This window comes from Phyllobates terribilis, unplaced genomic scaffold (genome assembly GCF_046119375.1).
Source record: "Phyllobates terribilis strain yellow unplaced genomic scaffold, ASM4611937v1 Scaffold_5__5_contigs__length_657084704, whole genome shotgun sequence".
Classification (NCBI taxonomy): domain Eukaryota; kingdom Metazoa; phylum Chordata; class Amphibia; order Anura; family Dendrobatidae; genus Phyllobates; species Phyllobates terribilis.
The window spans coordinates 270,887,175-270,908,975 of NW_027362765.1; the positions used below are offsets into that span (position 1 = coordinate 270,887,175).

General features: G+C 40.8%; 1 protein-coding gene across 1 annotated transcript in view; it reads right to left on the minus strand.

Annotated features, from left to right (window-relative positions):
• Positions 1–21,801, minus strand: part of NOTUM (notum, palmitoleoyl-protein carboxylesterase) — an 88,316-nt gene that overhangs the window by 21,584 nt on the left and 44,931 nt on the right. Inside the window, exons 2-9 of the mRNA XM_073681223.1 lie at positions 18,668–18,992; positions 16,757–16,809; positions 14,557–14,652; positions 13,181–13,241; positions 13,010–13,068; positions 12,367–12,469; positions 10,426–10,617; positions 10,034–10,134 (exon numbers count right to left, since the gene is read on the minus strand). Coding sequence (XP_073537324.1) covers positions 10,034–10,134; positions 10,426–10,617; positions 12,367–12,469; positions 13,010–13,068; positions 13,181–13,241; positions 14,557–14,652; positions 16,757–16,809; positions 18,668–18,972 — 970 coding nt within the window. The 5' untranslated portion in view covers positions 18,973–18,992. The remainder of the gene's footprint in view (positions 1–10,033; positions 10,135–10,425; positions 10,618–12,366; positions 12,470–13,009; positions 13,069–13,180; positions 13,242–14,556; positions 14,653–16,756; positions 16,810–18,667; positions 18,993–21,801) is intronic.

A 21,801-nucleotide genomic window follows, 5' to 3' on the forward strand; every position in this document is an offset into this window, starting at 1 on the left:
AGATGCAGCAGCAGCATCTCTGTGCTATGCAGGCTGTCAGCCCTGCATGCAGAAGTTACTTTGATCGTGCAATGCGCATTATCAAAGTAAGTTTCTGATGGCTGGTGACCCGGATGTCGTCATGACGACACAGGTCACCATGGCAACTACCGGGACCCAGCAGACACAGCACGGGACCCCGGGGATCCAGCAGACACAGCACGGGACCCCGGAAACAAAGTAAGAGGCGCGAACTTACCTCCCCTTGCTCCTGGAATGCTGCAATCGACTTCAATCACAGCACTTTGGGGGTTAATGTGCCGGGAGCAGTGCCACACCACTCCTGGCACATAGCACCGGGTGTCAGCTGTGAGAATCAGCTGACACACGGCGGCGATCGCCTCACACAGCTTGTGTGCGGGCGCAATGGCACTGCGCGCAATAGTACGTACCTGGTCCAAAAGGCCCAGGGCACAAGGATGTACTATTACTGATAATGTCAGAAAGGGGCTAAAACACAATTTTGCACCTATTTTCTACATGAAGAAGGCAAAATAAGGTCATTAACCCTAATATGAAATGTATCCAAATTACATTTCTAATATTTTTTAATTGAAGAAAAAGGTTTATTTGCTCTTTAAGTCTTACAGAGCTTAAGAAAAATTGTCTGTGTTGCCTACTGCAACCAATTACAGTACAGATCTCAATTTTAAGGAAATGAGCTGCCCTGTGATTGATTGATAAGGGCAACAACTAGTTTTTTTTTAATACAGTCATGACAAAAGTGTTGGCACCCTTGAAATTGTTCCAGAAAATGAAGTATTTCTCTCATAAAATTATTGTAATTACACATGTTTTGTTATACACATGTTTATTTTCTTGGTGTGTATTGCAACAACACAAAAAAACATAAAAAAGACAAATTAGACATAATTTCACACAAAACCCCCAAAATGGGCCAGACAAAATTTTTGCCACCTTTACAAAATTATGGGTAAAGAACTTTGTTTCAAGCATGTGTTGCTCGTTCAAACTCACCTGTGGCAAAGTAACAGGTATGGGCAATCTAAAAATCACACCTGAAATCAGATAAAAATGGGAGACGTTGACTCAATCTTTCTATTGTGTGTGTGTGTGTGCGTGTGTGCCACACTAGGCATGGAGAACAGAAAGAGGAGAACTGTCTGAGGACTTGAGAACCAAATTTGTTGAAAACTATCAACAATCTCAAGGTTACAAGTCCATCTTCAGAGATCTTGATGAAATGAAACGCTATGGCAGGAGACCCAGGTGGACCCCACTGCTGACACAGAGACATAAAAAAGCTAGACTGCAGTTTACCAAAATGTGCGAGAGCAAGCCAAAATCCTTCTGAGAAAGCGTCTTGTGGACAGACAGATAAGACTAAGGTACTTTACTTTTTGGTAAAGCACGTCATTTTCAGTTTTTTTGTGTTGTTCCAATACACACAAAGGAAATAAATAGTTGTATAACAAAACGTGTAATTGCAATAATTTTCTGGGAGAAATACTTCATTTTCTAGATTAATTTCAAGAGTGCTAACACTTTCGGCCGTGTCACTCCGTCACATAATATATATATATATATATATATATATATATATATATATATATATATATATATATATATATATATATATATACAGTACAGACCAAAAGTTTGGACACACCTTCTCATTTAAAGATTTTTCTGTATTTTCATAACTATGAAAATTGTACATTCACACTGAAGGCATCAAAACTATGAATTACCACATGTGGAATTATATACTTAACAAAAAAGTGTGAAACAACTGAAAATATGTCTTATATTCTAGGTTCTTCAAAGTAGCCACCTTTTGCTTTGATGACTGCTTTGCACACTCTTGGCATTCTCTTGATGAGCTTCAAGAGGTAGTCACCGGAAATGGTCTTCCAACAATCTTGAAGGAGTTCCCAGAGATGCTGAGCACTTGTTGGCCCTTTTGCCTTCACTCTGCAGTCCAGCTCTCCCCAAACCATCTCGATTGGGGTCAGGTCTGGTGACTGTGGAGGCCAGGTCATCTGGCGTAGCCCCCCATCACTCTCCTCCTTGGTCAAATAGCCCTTACACAGCCTGGAGGTGTTTGGGGTCATTTCCCTGTTGAAAAATAAATGATGGTCCAACTAAACGCAAACCGGATGGAATAGCATGCCGCTGCAAGATGCTGTGGTAGTCATGCTGGTTCAGTATGCCTTCAATTTAGAATAAATCCCCAACAGTGTCACCAGCAAAGCCCCCCCACACCATCACACCTCCTCCTCCATGCTTCACGGTGGGAACCAGGCATGTAGAGTCCATCCGTTCACGTTTTCTGCATCGCACAAAGACACGGTGGTTGGAACCAAAGATCTCAAATTTGGACTCATCAGACCAAAGCACAGATTTCCACTGGTCTAATGTCCGTTCATTGTGTTCTTTAGCCCAAATAAGTCTCTTCTGCTTGTTGCCTGTCCTTAGCAGTGGTTTCCTAGCAGCTATTTTACCATGAAGGCCTGCTGCACAAAGTCTCCACTTAACAGTTGTTGTAGAGATGTGTCTGCTGCTAGAACTCTGTGTGGCATTTACCTGGTCTCTAATCTGAGCTGCTGTTAACCTGCGATTTCTGAGGCTGGTGACTCGGATAAACTCATCCTCAGAAGCAGAGGTGACTCTTGGTCTTCCTTTCCTGGGGCGGTCCTCATGTGAGCCAGTTTCTTTGTAGCGATTTTTGGTTTTTGCAGCTGCACTTGGGGACACTTTTAAAGTTTGCCCAATTTTTCGCACTGACTGACCTTCATTTCTTAAAGTAATGATGGCCACTCGTTTTTCTTTACTTAGCTGCTATTTTCTTGCCATAATACAAATTCTAACAGTCTATTCAGTAGGACTATCAGCTGTGTATCCACCAGACTTCTGCACAACACAACTGATGGTCCCAACCCCATTTATAAGGCAAGAAATCCCACTTATTAAACCTGACAGGGCACACCTGTGAAGTGAAGACCATTTCCGGTGACTACCTCTAGAAGCTCATCAAGAGAATGCCAAGAGTGTGCAAAGCAGCCATCAAAGCAAAAGGTGGCTACTGTGAAGAACCTAGAATATAAGACATATTTTCAGTTGTTTCACACTTTTTTGTTAAGTATATAATTCCACATGTGGTAATTCATAGTTTTGATGCCTTCAGTGTGAATGTACAATTTTCATAGTCATGAAAATACAGAAAAATCTTTAAATGAGAAGGTGTGTCCAAACTTTTGGTCTGTACTGTATATATATATATATATATATATATATATATATACATATATATATATATATATATATATATATACACACAGTACAGACCAGAAGTTTGGACACATCTCATTTAAAGATTTTTCTGTATTTTCTTGACTATGAAAATTGTACATTCACACTGAAGGCATCAAAACTATGAATTAACACATGTGGAATTATATACTTAACAAAAAAGTGTGAAACAACTGAAAATATGTCTTATATTCTAGGTTCTTCAAAGTAGCCACCTTTTGCTTTCATGACTGCTTTGCACACTCTTGCCATTCTCTTGATGAGCTTCAAGAGGTAGTCACCGGAAATGGTTTTCACTTCACAGGTGTGCCCTGTCAGGTTTAATAAGTGGGATTTCTTGCCTTATAAATGGGGTTGGGACCATCAGTTGTGTTGTGCAGAAGTCAGGTGGATACACAGCTGATAGTCCTACTAAATAGACTGTTAGAATTTGTATTATGGCAAGAAAAAAACAGCTAAGTAAAGAAAAATGATTGGCCATCATTACTTTAAGAAATGGAGGTCAGTCAGTCAAAAAAATTGGGAAAACTTTAAAAGTGTCCCCAAGTACAGTTGCAAAAACCATCAAGCGCTACAAAGAAACTGGCTCACATGAGGACCGCCCCAGGAGAGGAAGACCAAGAGTCACCTCTGCTTCTGAGGATAAGTCTATCCGAGTCACCAGCCTCAGAAATCGCAGGTTAACAGCAGCTCAGATTAGAGACCAGGTCAATGCCACACAGAGTTCTAGCAGCAGACACATCTCTTCAACAACTGTTAAGAGGAGACTTTGTGCAGCAGGCCTTCATGGTAAAATAGCAGCTAGGAAACCACTGCTAAGGACAGGCAACAAGCAGAAGAGACTTGCTTGGGCTAAAGAACACAAGGAATGGACATTAAACCAGTGGAAATCTGTGCTTTGGTCTGATGAGTCCAAATTTGAGATCTTTGGTTCCAACCACCGTGTCTTTGTGCGACACAGAAAAGGTAAATGGATGGACTCTACATGCCTGGTTCCCACCGTGAAGCATGGAGGAGGAGGTGTGATGGTGTGGGGGTGCTTTGCTGGTGACACCGTTGGGGATTTATTCAAAATTGAAGGCATACTGAACCAGCATGGCTACCACAGCATCTTGCAGCGGCATGCTATTCCATCCGGTTAGCGTTTAGTTGGACCATCATTTATTTTTCAACAGGACAATGACCTCAAACACACCTCCAGGCTGTGTAAGGGCTATTTGACCAAGAACGAGAGTGATGGGGTGCTACGCCAGATGAACTGGCCTCCACAGTCACCAGACCTGAACCCAATCAAGATGGTTTGGGGTGAGCTGGACCGCAGAGTGAAGGCAAAAGGGCCAACAAGTGCTAAGCATCTCTGGGAACTCCTTCAAGATTGTTGGAAGACCAATTCCGGTGACTACCTCTCGAAGCTCATCAAGAGAATGCCAAGAGTGTGCAAAGCATTCATCAAAGCAAAAAGTGGCTACTTTGAAGAACCTAGAATATAAGACATATTTTCAGTTGTTTCACACTTTTTTGTTAAGTATATACAGTTAGGTCCATATATATTTGGACAGAGACAACATTTTTTTAATTTTGGTTCTAGACATTACCACAATGAATTTTAAACAAAACAATTCAGATCCAGCTGAAGTTCAGACTTTCAGCTTTCATTTGAGGGTATCCACATTAAAATTGGATGAAGGGTTTATGAGTTTCAGCTCCTTAACATGTGCCACCCTGTTTTTAAAGGGACCAAAAGTAATTGGACAGATTAAATAATTGTAAATAAAATGTTCATTTCTAGTACTTGGTTGAAAACCCTTTTGTTGACAATGACTGCCTGAAGTCTTGAACTCAAGGACATCACCAGGCGCTGTGTTTCCTCCTTTTTGATGCTCTGCCAGGCCTTCACTGCGGTGGTTTTCAGTTGCTGTTTGTTTGTCGGCCTTTCTGTCTGAAGTTTAGTCTTTAACAAGTGAAATGCATGCTCAATTGGGTTGAGATCAGGTGACTGACTTGGCCATTCAAGAATATTCCACTTCTTTGCTTTAATAAACTCCTGGGTTGCTTTGGCTTTATGTTTTGGGTCATTGTCCATCTGTAGTATGAAACGACGACCAATCAGTTTGGCTGCATTTGGCTGGATCTGAGCACACAGTATGGCTCTGTATACATCAGAATTCATTCGGCTGCTTCTGTCCTGTGTCACATCATCAATAAACACTAGTGACCCAGTGCCACTGGCAGCCATGCATGCCCAAGCCATCACACTGCCTCCGCCGTGTTTTACAGATGATGTGGTATGCTTTGGATCATGAGCTGTACCACGCCTTCGCCATACTTTTCTCTTTCCATCATTCTGGTAGAGGTTGATCTTGGTTTCATCTGTCCAAAGAATGTTCTTCCAGAACTGTGCTGGCTTTTTTAGATGTTTTTTTAGCAAAGTCCAGTCTAGCCTTTTTATTCTTGATGCTTATGAGTGGCTTGCACCGTGCAGTGAACCCTCTGTATTTACTTTCATGCAGTCTTCTCTTTATGGTAGATTTGGATATTGATACGCCTACCTCCTGGAGAGTGTTGTTCACTTGGTTGGCTGTTGTGAAGGTGTTTCTCTTCACCATGGAGATTATTCTGCTATCATCCACCACTGTTGTCTTCCGTGGGCGCCCAGGTCTTTTTGCATTGATGAGTTCACCAGTGCTTTCTTTCTTTCTCAGGATGTACCAAACTGTAGATTTTGCCACTCCTAATATTGTAGCAATTTCTCGGATGTTTTTTTTCCTGTTTTTGCAGCTTAAGGATGGCTTGTTTCACCTGCATGGAGAGCTCCTTTGACCGCATGTTTACTTCACAGCAAAACCTTCCAAATGCAAACACCACACCTCAAATCAACTCCAGGACTTTTATCTGCTTAATCGAGAATGACATAACGAAGGGATTGCCCACACCTGTCCATGAAATAGCCTTGGAGTCAATTGTCCAATTACTTTTGGTCCCTTTAAAAACAGGGTGGCACATGTTAAGGAGCTGAAACTCCTAAACCCTTCATCCAATTTTAATGTGGATACCCTCAAATGAAAGCTGAAAGTCTGAACTTCAACTGCATCTGAATTGTTTTGTTTAAAATTCATTGTGGTAATGTCTAGAACCAAAATTAGAAAAATGTTGTCTCTGTCCAAATATATATGGACCTAACTGTAATTCCACATGTGTTAATTCATAGTTTTGATGCCTTCAGTGTGAATGTACAATTTTCATAGTCAAGAAAATACAGAAAAATCTTTAAATGAGGTGTGTCCAAACTATTGGTCTGTACTGTGTATATATATATATATATATATATATATATATATATATATATATATGTGTCACTCCGGTTGCTCTCCTGTGTGAACTGAACCCTACTAAATTTCTGCCAGCATGTTATATGCTGGGGGTTAACTCTCTTAAAGGATGTGGTTTTATGGGAATGGCAAAGAGGGTGGGAGGCCATTCCCCTACCTACCCTCAGGGTGTGGCTGAGACAGGGGTAAATACTCAGTCAGTAGTTTGCTCTGTGTAGTGTGTGGTCTGGAGAGGGAAGTCTCCAGTCTGTGTTGGGCTGAAACCAGAGAGCAACACTGGAGGACTGGTGTTGCTAAAGACTTCTCTGTGCTACCTGGAGCAGGCCGAGCCTTGCTTGCTAATAGACTCTGTTATACTTTCTCTTTTGTTTTCCCGTTAACCCCGAGAGGACCTGTTTATTTTTTATATGGAAAAAATATTAATAAGAATAATTCAGCTCACCCCTTTTCAGTCGTCCTCCTACATTCTGTATTCTCCCCTGTGCACGGATTAGCCTTTGGCTCCAGGCAGATTGAAGATAATGCAAAAAGTTCTGTGATTAATCCAGCGACTGTGGGCAGTAGAATTTTTTAAAATGTCCAGTTTATTTTGTACTCATTAAAATACAGTGCAGCATGTTGCAACCACAGGGCTAGACAGTTGTTCCTAAAGTCTAGCCCTGTGGCTGCAACATGCTGTACTGTATTTTAATGTGTTTTAAAAAATTCTACAGCCCACAGTCGCTGGATTAATAACAACACTTTCTGGTTTATTTTTTATAGGATGCTGCTGGAGTTTATGCCGCATAATAAGCGCGCAGGAAGTTTTACCCGAACTGTGTGTCCTGTGTCTACCTCCAGAGAGCCGAGCAAGTCACTTTACCACAATAGATAGATAGATAGATAGACACATACACTGCTCAAAAAAATAAAGGGAACACTTAAGCAACAGAATATAACTACAAGTAAATCAAACTTCTGTGAAATCAAACTGTCCACTTAGGAAGCAACACTGATTGACAATCAATTTCACATGCTGTTGTGCAAATGGAATAGACAATAGATGGAAATTATTGGCAATTATCAAGACACCCTCAATAAAGGAGTGGTTCTGCAGGTGGGGACCACAAACCACATCTCAGTACCAATGCTTTCTGGCTGATGTTTTGGTCACTTCTGAATGTTGGTTGTACTTTGACACTCGTGGTAGCATGAGACGGACTCTACAACCCACAGAAATTGTTCAGGTAGTGCAGCTCATCCAGGATGGCACATCAATGCGAGCTGTGGCAAGAAGGTTTGCTGTGTCTGTCAGCGTAGTGTACAGAGGCTGGAGGCACTACCAGGACAGGCCAGTACACCAGGAGACATGGAGGGCGCCATAGGAGGGCAACAACCCAGCAGCAGGACCGCTACCTCCGCCTTTGTGCAAGGAGGAACAGGAGGAGAGCCTTGCCAGAGCCCTGCAAAATGACCTCCAGCAGGCCACAAATGTGCATGTGTCTGCACAAACGGTTAGAAACCGACTCCATGAGGGTGGTATGAGGGCCCGACGTCCACAGATGGGGGTTGTGCTCACAGCCCAACACTGTGCAGGACGCTTGGCATTTGCCACAGAACACCAGGATTGGCAAAGTCGCCACTGGCGCCCTGTGCTCTTCACAGATGAAAGCAGGTTCACACTGAGCACATGTGACAGACGTGACAGAGTCTGGAGACGACGTGGAGAGCGATCTGCTGCCTGCAACATCCTTCAGCATGACCGGTTTGGCAGTGGGTCAGTAATGGTGTGGGGTGGATTTTCTTTGGAAGGCCGCACAGCCCTCTATGTGCTCGCCAGAGGTAGCCTGACTGCCATTAGGTACCGAGATGAGATCCTAAGACCCCTTGTGAGACCATATTCTGGTGCGGTTGGCCCTGGGTTCCTCCTAATGCAGGACAATGCCAGACCTCATGTGGCTGGAGTGTGTCAGCAGTTCCTGCAAGATGAGGGAATTAAAGCTATGGACTGGCCCGCCCGATCCCCAGACCTGAATACGATTGAGCACATCTGTGACATCATGTCTCGCTCCATCCACCAACATCACGTTGCACCACAGGCTGTCCAGGAGTTGGCGGATGCTTTAGTCCAGGTCTGGGAGGAGATCCCACAAGAGACCATCCGCAACCTCATCAGGAGCATGCCCAGGCGTTGTAGGGAGGTCATACAGGCACGTGGAGGCCACACACAATACTGAGCCTTATTTTGACTTGTTTTAAGGACATTGCATTAAAGTTGGATCAGCCTGTAGTGTGTTTTTCCACTTTAATTTTGGGGGTGACTCCAAATCCAGACCTCCATTGGTTAATAAATTTGATTTCCATTGATGATTTTTGTGTGATTTTGTTGTCAGCACATTCAACTTTGTACAGAACAAAGTATTCAATGAGAATATTTCATTCATTCAGATCTAGGATGTGTTGTTTGAGTGTTCCCTTTATTTTTTTGAGCAGTGTATTTAGTTTCTATACATTGTATAAGAGATCTATTAAGCTAGGTAAACTTATGGATTCCTTTTATTTTCATAATGAAATTCACAAACCATTATTCAGAAGGCAGCTTTACAAACCATTATTATGTGGATATATTCTTCAATCATGAGTTTCGCACACAAACTTTTTTTATTTTGCTTTTGTAAATGCTACTTGGCATGGAGTGCCAATGCCTAGCTTGTTGGTTAACAGTGTACCTAAGTCCTTCTCATGCTCCCCTTTCAATTTTTATTACATTTGCATTTTTTTAAGGAACAATGAATACATTACATTTTATTCAGGATGAAAAAAAACAAAAAGTCATTCACTTTTTCTTTTGATATGGAGTCATTTACACAAGACCCCAAAACGCTCTATAAAAGGAGATCGACTTCATCATTCATCATTTATTCTACAGATTGAATGTCGGCTTTCTTCAAAATGATCAATTAAAGAGTAATGGTTAAAAGTGGCCAGGATTTGCTCTAATTTTATTCCCGCTGCTCCACTGAGTATTTTGATTCTTGCTTTTTTTTAATTCTACCATACAGTTCCAGAGATATTGGCCTTTTTATTTAGGGCTAATCTTTATGGTCTATACAACGGGGAGTTGCTCACATGGTGATAATGCCGAACAGCCTAAAGTAACATCCCCAGAGAATCCTGTGAGCCACACCCCTTTGGAAAACATCATAACAATTAATATTAAATGAAAAGGCCCATATCTCTGTAACCGTATGGCATTTCCAGGGGTCAACGGAAAGAAAATAAAAGTAAAAACTGGCAACTTTTGGCCAGGTAAAAGGCCCTCTCTAAAACACTCTTCCATTATAAGATACAGACTTGGGCAGGTCCTCTATAGTGTTAAATATATAGTTCTGCAACAGTTTTACACTGCTTACTTCTCAGTGCTGGGTAGATCTTGTAGCCAAAGAAGCAATTCCATTCTTCCCCTTCTTTGAATTGTTGCTTACACCTTTCTGGAACGACCCCATTCCAGTATCTGATATAAAGAGAGAATGTTTATGTAAAAGACCAATTCACAACAAAATGATATTCTATAAATCTGGTCCCTGCTTTTGAAGTTTAATATGTATGTTGTCCCTCTAGATGTGTATTTCTAGGCAAGATTCTAGATAATAGTTCCTTAACTAGACAAAATGCACTTTCACACGTTTTAGTGTATAACCCCCAAATGCAACAGTTCATACTGTAGTCACTAGGCAAGACATAAAAAAAAATTCTTACAGTTTAATACATGCTCAGGTTATTTTCATTTAGACTGTCCAATTACCTGATTCCTCTTTGTATGGCCTCTGTAGGGGCACATGTGATAATATCTGTGCAGTCAGTCCTCCGGTACTGCTGATTATCAAGAAACCAGCCAGAATCCGAAAGACCGCGTACTTGGATCCCTGTATAGCCCAGTTCTTCTAGTTGCTCAGCCACCAGGTCTACATTTAGAAGAACACCTGTTCCACCAGCACTAGAACAGTGAAGAACAAGAATTTAGTGATATTCATACAATCAGTATGGTCTGGTCACATACAGTGGGTACGGAAAGTATTCAGACCCCTTTAAATTTTTCACTCTTTGTTTCATTGCAGCCATTTGGTAAATTCTAAAAAGTTAATTTTTTTCTCATTAAAGTACACTCTGCACCCCATCTTGACTGAAAAAAAACAGAAATGTAGAAATTTTTGCAAATTTATTAAAAAAGAAAAACTGAAATATCACATGGTCATAAGTATTCAGACCCTTTTCTCAGTATTGAGTAGAAGCACCCTTTTGAGCTAGTACAGCCATGAGTCTTCTTGGGAATGATGCAACAAGTTTTTCACACCTGGATTTGGGGATCCTCTGCCATTCTTCCTTGCATATCCTCTCCAGTTCCATCAGGTTGGATGGTGAACGTTGGTGGACAGCCATTTTCAGGTCTCTCCAGGGAAGCTCAATTGGGTTTAGGTCAGGGCTCTGGCTGGACCAGTTAAGAATGGCCACAGATTTGTTCTGAAGCCACTCCTTTGTTATTTTAATTGTGTGCTTAGGGTCATCGTCTTGTTGGAAGGTGAACCTTCGGCCAAGTCTGAAGTCCAGAGCACTCTGGAAGAGGTTTTCATCCAGGATATCTCTGTACTTGGCCGCATTCATGTTTCCTTCAATTGCAACCAGTCGTCCTGTCACTGCAGCTGAAAAACACCCCCAAAGCATGATGCTGCCACCACCATGCTTCACTGTTTGGATTTTATTGGGCAGGTGATGAGCAGTGCCTGGTTTTCTCCACACATACCGCTTAGAATTATCACCAAAAGTTCTATCTTCGTCTCATCAGACCAGAGAATCTTATTTCTCATAGTCTGGGAGACCTTCATGTGTTTTTGAGCAAACTCTATGCGGGCTTTGATATGTCTTGCACTGAGGAGAGGCTTCCGTCGGGCCACTCTGCCATAAAGGCCCGACTGGTGGAGGGCTGCAGTGATAGTTGACTTTGTGGAACTTTCTCCCATCTCCCTACTGCATCTCTGGAGTTCAGCCACAATGATCTTGGGGTTCTTCTTTACCTCTCTCACCAAGGCTCTTCTCCCACGATTGCTAAGTTTGGCTGGACGGCTAGGTCTAGGAAGACTTCTGGTGGTCCCAAACATCTTCCATTTAAGGATTATGGAGGCCACTGTGCTCTTAGGAACCTTGATACTGCAGAAATTCTTTTGTAACCTTGTTCAGATCTGTGCCTTACCACAATTCTGTCTCTGAGCTCCTTGGGCAGTTCTTTTGAGCTCATGATTCTCATTTGGTCTGACATGCACCGTGAGCTGTGAAGTCTTATATAGACAGGTGTGTGCCTTTCCAAATCAAGTTCTATCAGTTTAATTAAATACAGCTGGACTCCAATGAAGGAGTAGAACGATCTCAAGGAGGATCACAAGGAAATGGACAGCATGTGACTTAAATATGAGTGTCTGAGCAAAGGGGCTGAATACTTATGACCATGTGATATTTCAGTTTTTCTTTTTTAATAAATTTGCAAAAATTTCTACATTTCTGTTTTTTTCAGTCAATATGGGGTGCAGAGTGTACATTAATGAGAAAATAAATGAACTTTTTAGAATTTACCAAATGGCTGCAATGAAACAAAGAGTGAAAAATTGAAAGAGGTCTGAATACTTTCCGTACCCACTGTTATGTCAAGTCTTATTCTATCACGGACTTTCGCTTATCAAAATCAAACTCTCACCTGCTTCCAGCTAAAAGAAGGACTTTAGCCGTGTCCAGACCTTTCCCCAGAAGTTCCTTCACAACCTCTTGTATAATAAGTGAACCCATGAAAGCATAATCACCTAAAATAAAAGGAAAACAATGTTGTATGAAGGAACTATTCAGAGTTAGTTGTCTAATTCTGAGCAACCCCTCTTCAAGTGTTCTGTGATGGTATATACACCCAAATGGAGATGTCACCACTATGAAGCAAATTAGACATGAGGAGATATGATTATCTTAAACTTGCCATGAGATTCGATGAAGGATTTTGATAAAACATAGCAACATTATTTCATTTTCAGTTGCTTATGTAGTGCCAACATATTCCAGAATGCTGTACAGAAATCAATATCATTTTTTTCAATCTTTTTCCATTTCTCAAACACACAAAATTCATAAAAAGATGATCAACCTGTTACGTTTTTTTCAAGTTTGAAAGGATACTGGAGAACAAACACCATTCAAATAGATGTTTCCCTAACTGTTTAAAGACTCAATTGTTAATCACTGAGCTACTCATATGGCCTGATTATAGAATAAAAAGAAGAAGCTGATGAAATATTGGACTGAATTATTTGTTTACCCAAATTTAACCATGCCTACTATGTCAAAATACATACTTTTTTCAGTTTTGGGTGAAGCTCCACTCCAGACATCACTGGAACAGTATGGAATGAATCTGCAGAGAGCAACGTCATCATGAGTATAAATTCTCATAAAAAAGATAAGTCTAGTGAATAATTAACTATTATGAATGTAGTAAGGTGGACAAAGACGCGGGTCATACTTACACCATGTTTGCATTCCACCAGTGTGGATTCTCCTCGGGCTGAGTTGACAAAATTCCTGAAGCTGAAACATGAAATGAAGCGTGACACAAACTCATGATTGGCACGCAAACTTACATGCATGACTTTAGTGTGACACGTAGGTGACCAGTAAGTGTACATTACAGAATGAGAGGAGTTACATGGATAGAACAATACCTACAAAAGACAAAAAATATATCTCATACCCTACCATCATTATATATAAATGTAAAGCAAAGTTGAAGTAATGCATATAAAAGGGTAGACAAATAGGACCGGGTCCCAACTCCAGACCACCTAGGCCCGTGGTAAGCTACATATATACCAATCAGCTCAACAAAGGGCATGCCACACCCTTAAATTGCACAGAATGCAAACAAGACAAAAAACCAAGCAATGTGAACTGAGGTCTAAGATGGTAGACATGCAAGAAATAGGAGCATGTTCACACTAGCAAAAAGAAGCAAAACCTACAAAAGACAAAAAATATATCTCATACCCTACCATCATTGGGACCCGGTCCTATTTGTCTACCCTTTTATATGCATTACTTCAACTTTGATATACAGTAAGGTTTTTAATATAGACAGTATAGGTACCGTCCCAATTTAGGGTCACCTTGCCGCTGGTGGGACGGCTTGTATACTTTTTTGATCAAAAATAGTTCACTAAGTACCCTATATTTATTATGCAACTTTGCTTTACATTTATATATAATGATGGTAGGGTATGAGATATATTTTTTGTCTTTTGTAGGTTTTGCTTCTTTTTGCTAGTGTGAACATGCTCCTATTTCTTGCATGTCTACCATCTTAGACCTCAGTTCACATTGCTTGGTTTTTTGTCTTGTTTGCATTCTGTGCAATTTAAGGGTGTGGCATCCCCTTTGTTGAGCTGATTAGTATATATGTAGCTTACCACGGGCCTAGGTGGTCTGGAGTTGGGACCCGGTCCTATTTGTCTACCCTTTTATATGCATTACTTCAACTTTGATATACAGTAAGGTTTTTAATATAGACAGTATAGGTACCGTCCCAATTTAGGGTCACCTTGCCGCTGGTGGGACGGCTTGTATACTTTTTTTGATCAAAAATAGTTCACTAAGTACCCTATATTTATTATGCAACTTTGCTTTACATTTATATATAATGATGGTAGGGTATGAGATATATTTTTTGTCTTTTGTAGGTTTTGCTTCTTTTTGCTAGTGTGAACATGCTCCTATTTCTTGCATGTCTACCATCTTAGACCTCAGTTCACATTGCTTGGTTTTATGGATAGAACAATGCAGACAAAAGACATATTTGCACCCTAGGATGGTTGGATATAAATCACAACACAGTGTGCGGACCACATACCTTTTTTAGTAGCTGGCCATCCTTTAGAGCTCATGAGTCTCCTCATTGTGTCATAGCGGAGGTCACAGTTCTCACGGCTAATGCAGTACCAACCACCTTTAAAGGAGTAAAGGGGTAAAAATATCAGCACCAAGGATACTGGAGAGATTATAGAAAAGAGTCACTTCGATTGATCAGAATTATGAATTTCAGATGTGCAATTCATTTTATTTCATAGTAGATGTAAGCCGTCACTCAACGTCCCAGAAACTGATATAGATAAGAAACTGAAACTAACATTTTAACAACTTGAGAAAAATAAGACACTTCTTTTATTTTATATGACAGTGTCCTATTGGACTGGCCTCAACAAGAACAGTCTCACGATTATTTGATTTTGGAGCATCCATAGCAGCAAATAGAGACTAAATCAGCATCATTGACAACTATGAAACCTGCATTTTTTTTCCAATTACAATAGTGAAGCTAGAGGTAAATTGGGACCAAAATAGCTAGGTGCCTTATCCAAATCACTTTCTTTGGGGACTATAACAAAGGTGAAGTCATATTCTAGCCTTAAAGAGGACCTTTCTTTAAATTTTTAATGTTGCACTGGACGGTGTACTTCTTCTCCCTGTATGTTGCAGCCCATACTCAAAGGAAGAAGAACAGGCTCCACCATAGCTTAGAGCAGATTTCTCAGTGTCAGAGGTATAATGACCTAAAGCCCTGGTCACTTGATCTAACCTCCTGCATGAGTCAGTGTGAGTCAGCTGAGTGTGAGTCAGCTGCATGAGTCAGTGTGAGTCAGCTGAGTTTAGCTGTGTCACATTACAAACCCTTCTATCAGCTCTCCTGATTGCTGAGTGTGACAGTAATCATACTTATGTCTGCTGTGCTCAGCAACTTGTAATTGCTCTACAGTGAGATCAAGGCGGTTATTACCTCTCACACACGAGAAGCCCGTTCTGCTCTTACTGCACAGTGATTAGAAATTGAGGACAGACATATGTGTCATACAGACACTTTGAGCTCTCAGCTATAAACAAACAATGCGTGGAGAGGGACAGTACAGCAGAGATTGCAGTGCTAGGATAGGAGGAGAGCTGAAGGGTTTGTAATGTGACACAGGTAAAGTTAGCTGTGCTGCCCCTCCCTCACACTGACTCGTGCAGGAGGATAGACCAGGAGATCAGGATTGTCCGTCATACATCACACACACACTGAGAAATCTGCTCTACGCTATGGTGGGGAATGTTCTTCTTTCTTCAGTGTGTTACTGCCTGCTTATGATTGGTCAGCATCACACAAGAAGTATATGCCCCCAGTGAAGACTGTCTGATAACAACCACTTTGACTTTAAAAAAAAAGTAAGCTACCGTAATTAGGTGCCAAATACTTTGTTAATATCTCCGTAACGGAGAGGCGAAAATAAAATGAAAAAAACTTTTGATTTTGCTATGCAGCTACTACACAGTTTGTCCAGTTCAACATGAAAAGATTGGTGCAACGTCCTCTTTAAGATTCAAGTAGAGGAACGGTGATTTAAATAAAAAAAGTTCAAGTTTTATTATGACACAAATTCAAAAATGATTATCTCATTCAGACAACCCCCTTCCATGTGGTATTTAGGGTACATTGGCATTGTAGGGGTAAACCTGTCTGCTTGGGATCCTTTTCTTTTAGCCAGGATGGACAAATTCTGCAAAGTGCAGCTCCTGTTTTGGATTGTTCAGAAGGACTATAAATGTTACATAATGAAACGTGCAGATACTACAGGGAAAATGTGAGTCAGCATCTGTAGCAATTAGTTGACTGTAGGCAACATTACTGAAATATATATACTGTAAAATTATACCACAAAGTGATATTTCTTAAAAAACTGAAGCGAAGTTTAGAAAAAATTAAGAAAAAATAACAGTATTAAAATACACAAATGCTATATTATCTTAAGGATCTGTAGTTAGTAACTTCCATACATACATGGGTTAATTGTCAGACACAATTACACGCAGTATAATGAGTGCTTTCCAAGTCAGGTCATCACCTTTGACTCCAGGTCACACTTACATGTCACTCATTCATTCAAAAAAATGTGTTTTGGAAGCAAATTATGTTCTTACAACTCTTCACCGCAAGCTCTGTTTATTTTCTCTTGCTTAACTTGGGCAGAAGGCCTAAAATCTTGAGTAAAGAGGGAAAGATAAAAGTGAAGTTTTACCTTCCAAGAAGACGAGCCACCGCCGGCTGCCTTTGGACTCTTTTAGGTAGTAACTAGAATGTAAACATAACAGAGTCTTAGTCCATGGTGGTGGGAGCATCAAGGAGGTGATGAACACTTATCAAAGGAAAGTGATGGCCTGATGGAGTCTATATACACTTTTCTTTAATGTAGCTCTGTACACAGATAGAAAGCAGACACAGACGTCTTATGTGCCTCACACACAGCTTATATTTTGAGTTTTACTTCCAGCCAAATAAAGGATGTGTGCAGAATATACAATATATACATATCGTTAAATTCTATTTAAAACTGTGAAAAGATTAGGAGGAATTCGGAAGAAAATAAGAATCAAAGTTCTAATGTAAACTGTGAGGACAACTGGAGCCTTCAAGATATTTGTAGACCACATTAAAAGAAATCTCCAAATATACAGAAATACCAGAAGATTACATGTGCTTCATTATCTTAAGAACTTAAGCTGGGAGAAGTGGTCTAGTACGAGATTTTCTTAATCATATCTTTCATACATACAGAAGATAGAAGTCCACAATCTACTACTTTTTTATAATTTTTATAATTGATGATTTGGGCAAGTGTACAGAAGGGACTACACAGAGCAGAGAACCACTACAAAATGTGGTTAAGGAGGGCCTATGACAACCATACATTACAAAGACAGTAATGTAAGGGGGCTGTTCAAAGATTCCCAATGTCCATGCCAGCACCTTCAGGGACAACATTTTTACAAACCAAATTGTAACAGGCTTCTTAAAAATTGTTAGGATTACAGAAACCTACAGTAGTCTATGATTACAAACAGCCATCTTTAATATTAAAACAAGACTAGACTATGGTTCTCACATCTTAGATCTCATCAATGTGAATTCTGGAAAGTACCACACACCCTACTGCACTGCCTAAGAAGGCAATTCAGGAATGACGTATGGCCTGCAAGAAGGCTGCCCCCAATGAAGCTTTCAAAAGTAAAAAAAAAATAAAGAAATAGCTACAACATTATAAAATAGCATTATTTCTCTTGTATGCACATAAAGGGGTTATCCAGTTAAAACAAATTATCTAATCATAAGATAGGTGATATCTTGCTGATTGGACCACTGAGACATGGACCGATTGGTGGAATGGGAAATTTAGATCTCCATTGGGGAACTTTTATCCCATATATAATGGCATGGCAGGTTGGATGCCCAAATACCACTCTCTTAATTCTCTATGGAACTGCAGCAAAAGCCTAGCACAGTGTTCGTCAGCCCCATAGGAAATGACTGGAGAGCAGGTCAAGCATGAGCACTGCCACTCCATTGTAACAGGGATAAGAGTTCCCCATTCTCCCGATTCATGCAGGTCCCAGCAGTTGGCCCGCCACTGAACAACAAGTTTTCAAATATCTTCAGGACAGATGATAACTTCTTTAAAGAGGTTGTACACTACCGTTTCATTGATGAGCTATCCTTAGAATAGGTCATCGATGTCTGATTGGTCAGAGTCTGACACCCGGCACCCCCGTTGATCAGCTGTTCTCGGTGTTGGCGGCGGCGACAAAAATCAATAGATAGGAGGCGGATGTGTAGTACCCTGCCGCGGCCACTATCAGAAGACAGAGCAGCTCTGCAATGGAGGGGTTCCGGTCAGCGCTTGTCGCCGTCGACACAGAGAGCAGCGGATTGGTGGGAGGTGCCAGGCGTCGGACCCCGTCTGGTCAGACATTGATTAACTATTCTAAGGGTAGGTCTTTGATGAAAAAATAGTGGACAACCTCTTTAAAGATAAATAATAAAACTAACATTAAATGTATCAGGCATTTACATTATAGCCCTCAGCCAGACAACCATGCTCCATAAGACTAACCATTATAGTATTGTAAAGAGTCTACTCTCCACAGACACTTACCCAGCTGGACTCCCATCATTGCAGGTGATAGAGTGGTTACTCAAAAGATGTAACTTCATCTCCTCATCTAAACGCTGTGCTGAGCAAGGGTACAAAGACTGTGCCAGGTTCTTAATCTGAGTCATAAAATTGTCCATATTTCCCTCTACAGCAGTGAAATCCAATGGGAAGCTCTCGCCGCCTGCTTCAGTTCGCTCACGGCTGCTGGGTACAAGCTGCTGGCCACGTCTTCTCCAGCTCTTCCTGCTGCCTGCGGGAATGATGCTGAGGAGGAGCAAAAAAATCACACAGATGCCGCCAGCCATGCCAAGCACTGAGTGCCGTCCTGTGGGAGAAAGCAATATAATATTTACAGGATTTTGAAACCACTTTTTCAAGTAAAATATTACAGAATTCAGAGTTACTGTGGGTTTGTGGTAGAGGTGGAACTTTAAGGACTCCTCTTTAAGAGTTGAGAAAGTCTGGCACATCTTTTGTTCTGGAGGACCGAGGAAACCTTTTCATTACATGAACAGCCCATTCATTTTAACAGAACATCATAAGTAGTATTAAAAGAGATTCAATTGTGTAGAAGAAGGTAGAACGTAAAGGGTCGAATACAACTGACTTGGTAAAAGGAGTTCAGGATTTCTGATTGATATTAATCATAACTTCCCAATCCACAATTTATAAAGGGTATGATTCTCTTTTGTTCTTTTAGAAAACAGCAATACTTTTGTAACTACCCTGTACTCGCTTGAATATGGCTGAGCTGCAATACAACTCATTCAGTAAAGTTGACTTTTCAGTGGTCCGCAATAAAAAAATATCAAAAAGACTAAATGTTCAGTATCTTAATAGATTTGTATGTGTCTTGGCTGTATCACTCCTTGGATATGTCCAGAACTCCTTGGAAATATTTTTTTTTTCATTTAGGCATTATGCAAATTTTTATTTTTCTTAAAGGGGTTCTCCAAAATAATTAAAACTCCGCACACAGGCAGTAATACATCTAGAATAATTAAATAATATATACTAAGCCTTTCAATCCCAGAGATTCCAGCACCATGCCCCTGCTGAACTCTGCTGCTCTTTTATTTAACTTGGCTGCAAGACATCTTTTCCTGTATACCTCTCATAACTGCTGCAGCCAATCACTGGCATCAGTGATCTTGTGAGTGATTGGTTGCAACAGTCACTTGGGGCATAGAGAACATGACATCAGCAGGTCTACTGGAGACCGATTGGGGATAACAGGGACATAGTGCTGGAATGATTGGGAGCAAAAGGGTAAGTAAATATTGCATTATTATTTCAATAACTTGGATATATTGCTCACTGTGTGCAGCTTTAAAGCTAGTATATTTACTTAAAGAAGTTGGCCACTGCTTATTAATAGATAGCCTATCCTCGGGAAAGGCCATCAATATCAATACCCCCACTGACCAGCTGTTACCGGCACCAATTGGAAGTTCTTGGATGCTGTCAAAACATAGCAACTTCTTCAAAATTATGTTGGTGGAGGCAAGGTACTGCAGATCCCCCTCCTATTCATTTGATGAGGCCGTGGATCTCCAGTAGCTGGCCGTGGCCACTGTAGAGATGATGGAGGTGCTGTATTCCGGCAGCATCCAAGAAATTCCTGTCGTCATTTGAATAGGGGTGGATCTACAAAACCCGGTAGTGACCACACTAGAGAACACCGAGCTGAGAGCTGATATGTTCCGGTAGCATACAAGAACTTCCAGCTGTCATTTGAAAAGGGGGTGGATCTGCAGTACCCAGCCACGGCCACAATAGAAATGATGGAGCTGGTGTGTTCTGTCAGCATCTGAAAACTCCCAGCCGCCACCGGTAACAGAGTAGGTTCTAGGTGTCGAACTCCCACCGAATAGATATTGATGGCCTATTCCAAGGACATACCATCAGTAAAAAAAAAGTAGTGGCCAACCTCTTTAAGTTTCTTTTTTGCTGCAAGACTGCAGTTGTACCTAGACCAAAAGCCACTTAGTTGCATTGGAAAACTACCTTACATCAATTGAGACACAATGATTTGGGAGCAATGATATATATCTTTGTAGCTCCTGGTACCTGGTTTACAGACTGTGACTAAACCAATTACCGCCCTCAACTTCTGCATCTAGCAATGCAATATAAGATTGCATGATATGTTGATACCACACATCAGCCATAACAGCCTTAAAGTTCATCAGTGAAATTAGTCATACATAGACTATTGGTTAAGGGCTTCAAACAGCAGGATGCAAAGAATTTTATCAGCACCCAAGGTGTAAGTACTTTATAAATATATATATATATATATATATATATATATATATATATATATACAGTAAAGACCAAAAGTTTGGACACACCTTCTCACTTAAAGATTTTTCTGTATTTTCATGACTATGAAAATTGTACATTCACACTGAAGGCATCAAAACTATGAATTAACACATGTGGAATTCTATACTTAACAAAAAAGTGTGAAACAACTGAAAATATGTCTTATATTCTTGGTTCTTCAAAGTAGCCTCCTTTTGCTTTGATGACTGCTTTGCACACTCTTGACATTCTCTTGATGAGCTTCAAGAGGTAGTCACCGGAAATGGTTTTAACTTCACAGGTGTGCCCTGTCAGGTTTAATAAGTGGGATTTCTTGCCTTATAAATGGGGTTGGGACCATCAGTTGTGTTGTGCAGAAGTCAGGTGGATACACAGCTGATAGTCCTACTGAATAGACTGTTAGAATTTGTATTATGGCAAGAAAACAGCAGCTAAGTAAAGAGAAACGAGTGGCCATCATTACTTTAAGAAATGAAAGTCAGACAGTGAGAAAAATTGGGAAAACTTTGAAAGTGTCCCAAAGTGCAGTTGCAAAAACCATCAAGCGCTACAAAGAAACTGGCTCACATGAGGACCGCCCCAGGAAAGGAAGACCAAGAGTCACCTCTGCTTCTGAGGATAAGTTTATCTGAGTCACCAGCCTCAGAAACCGCAGGTTAACAGCAGCTCAGATTAGAGACCAGGTCAATGCCACACAGAGTTCTAGCAGCAGACACATCTCTAAAACAACTGTTAAGAGGAGACTTTGTGCAGCAGGCCTTCATAGCTGCTTGGAAACCACTGCTAAGGACAGGCAACAAGCAGCA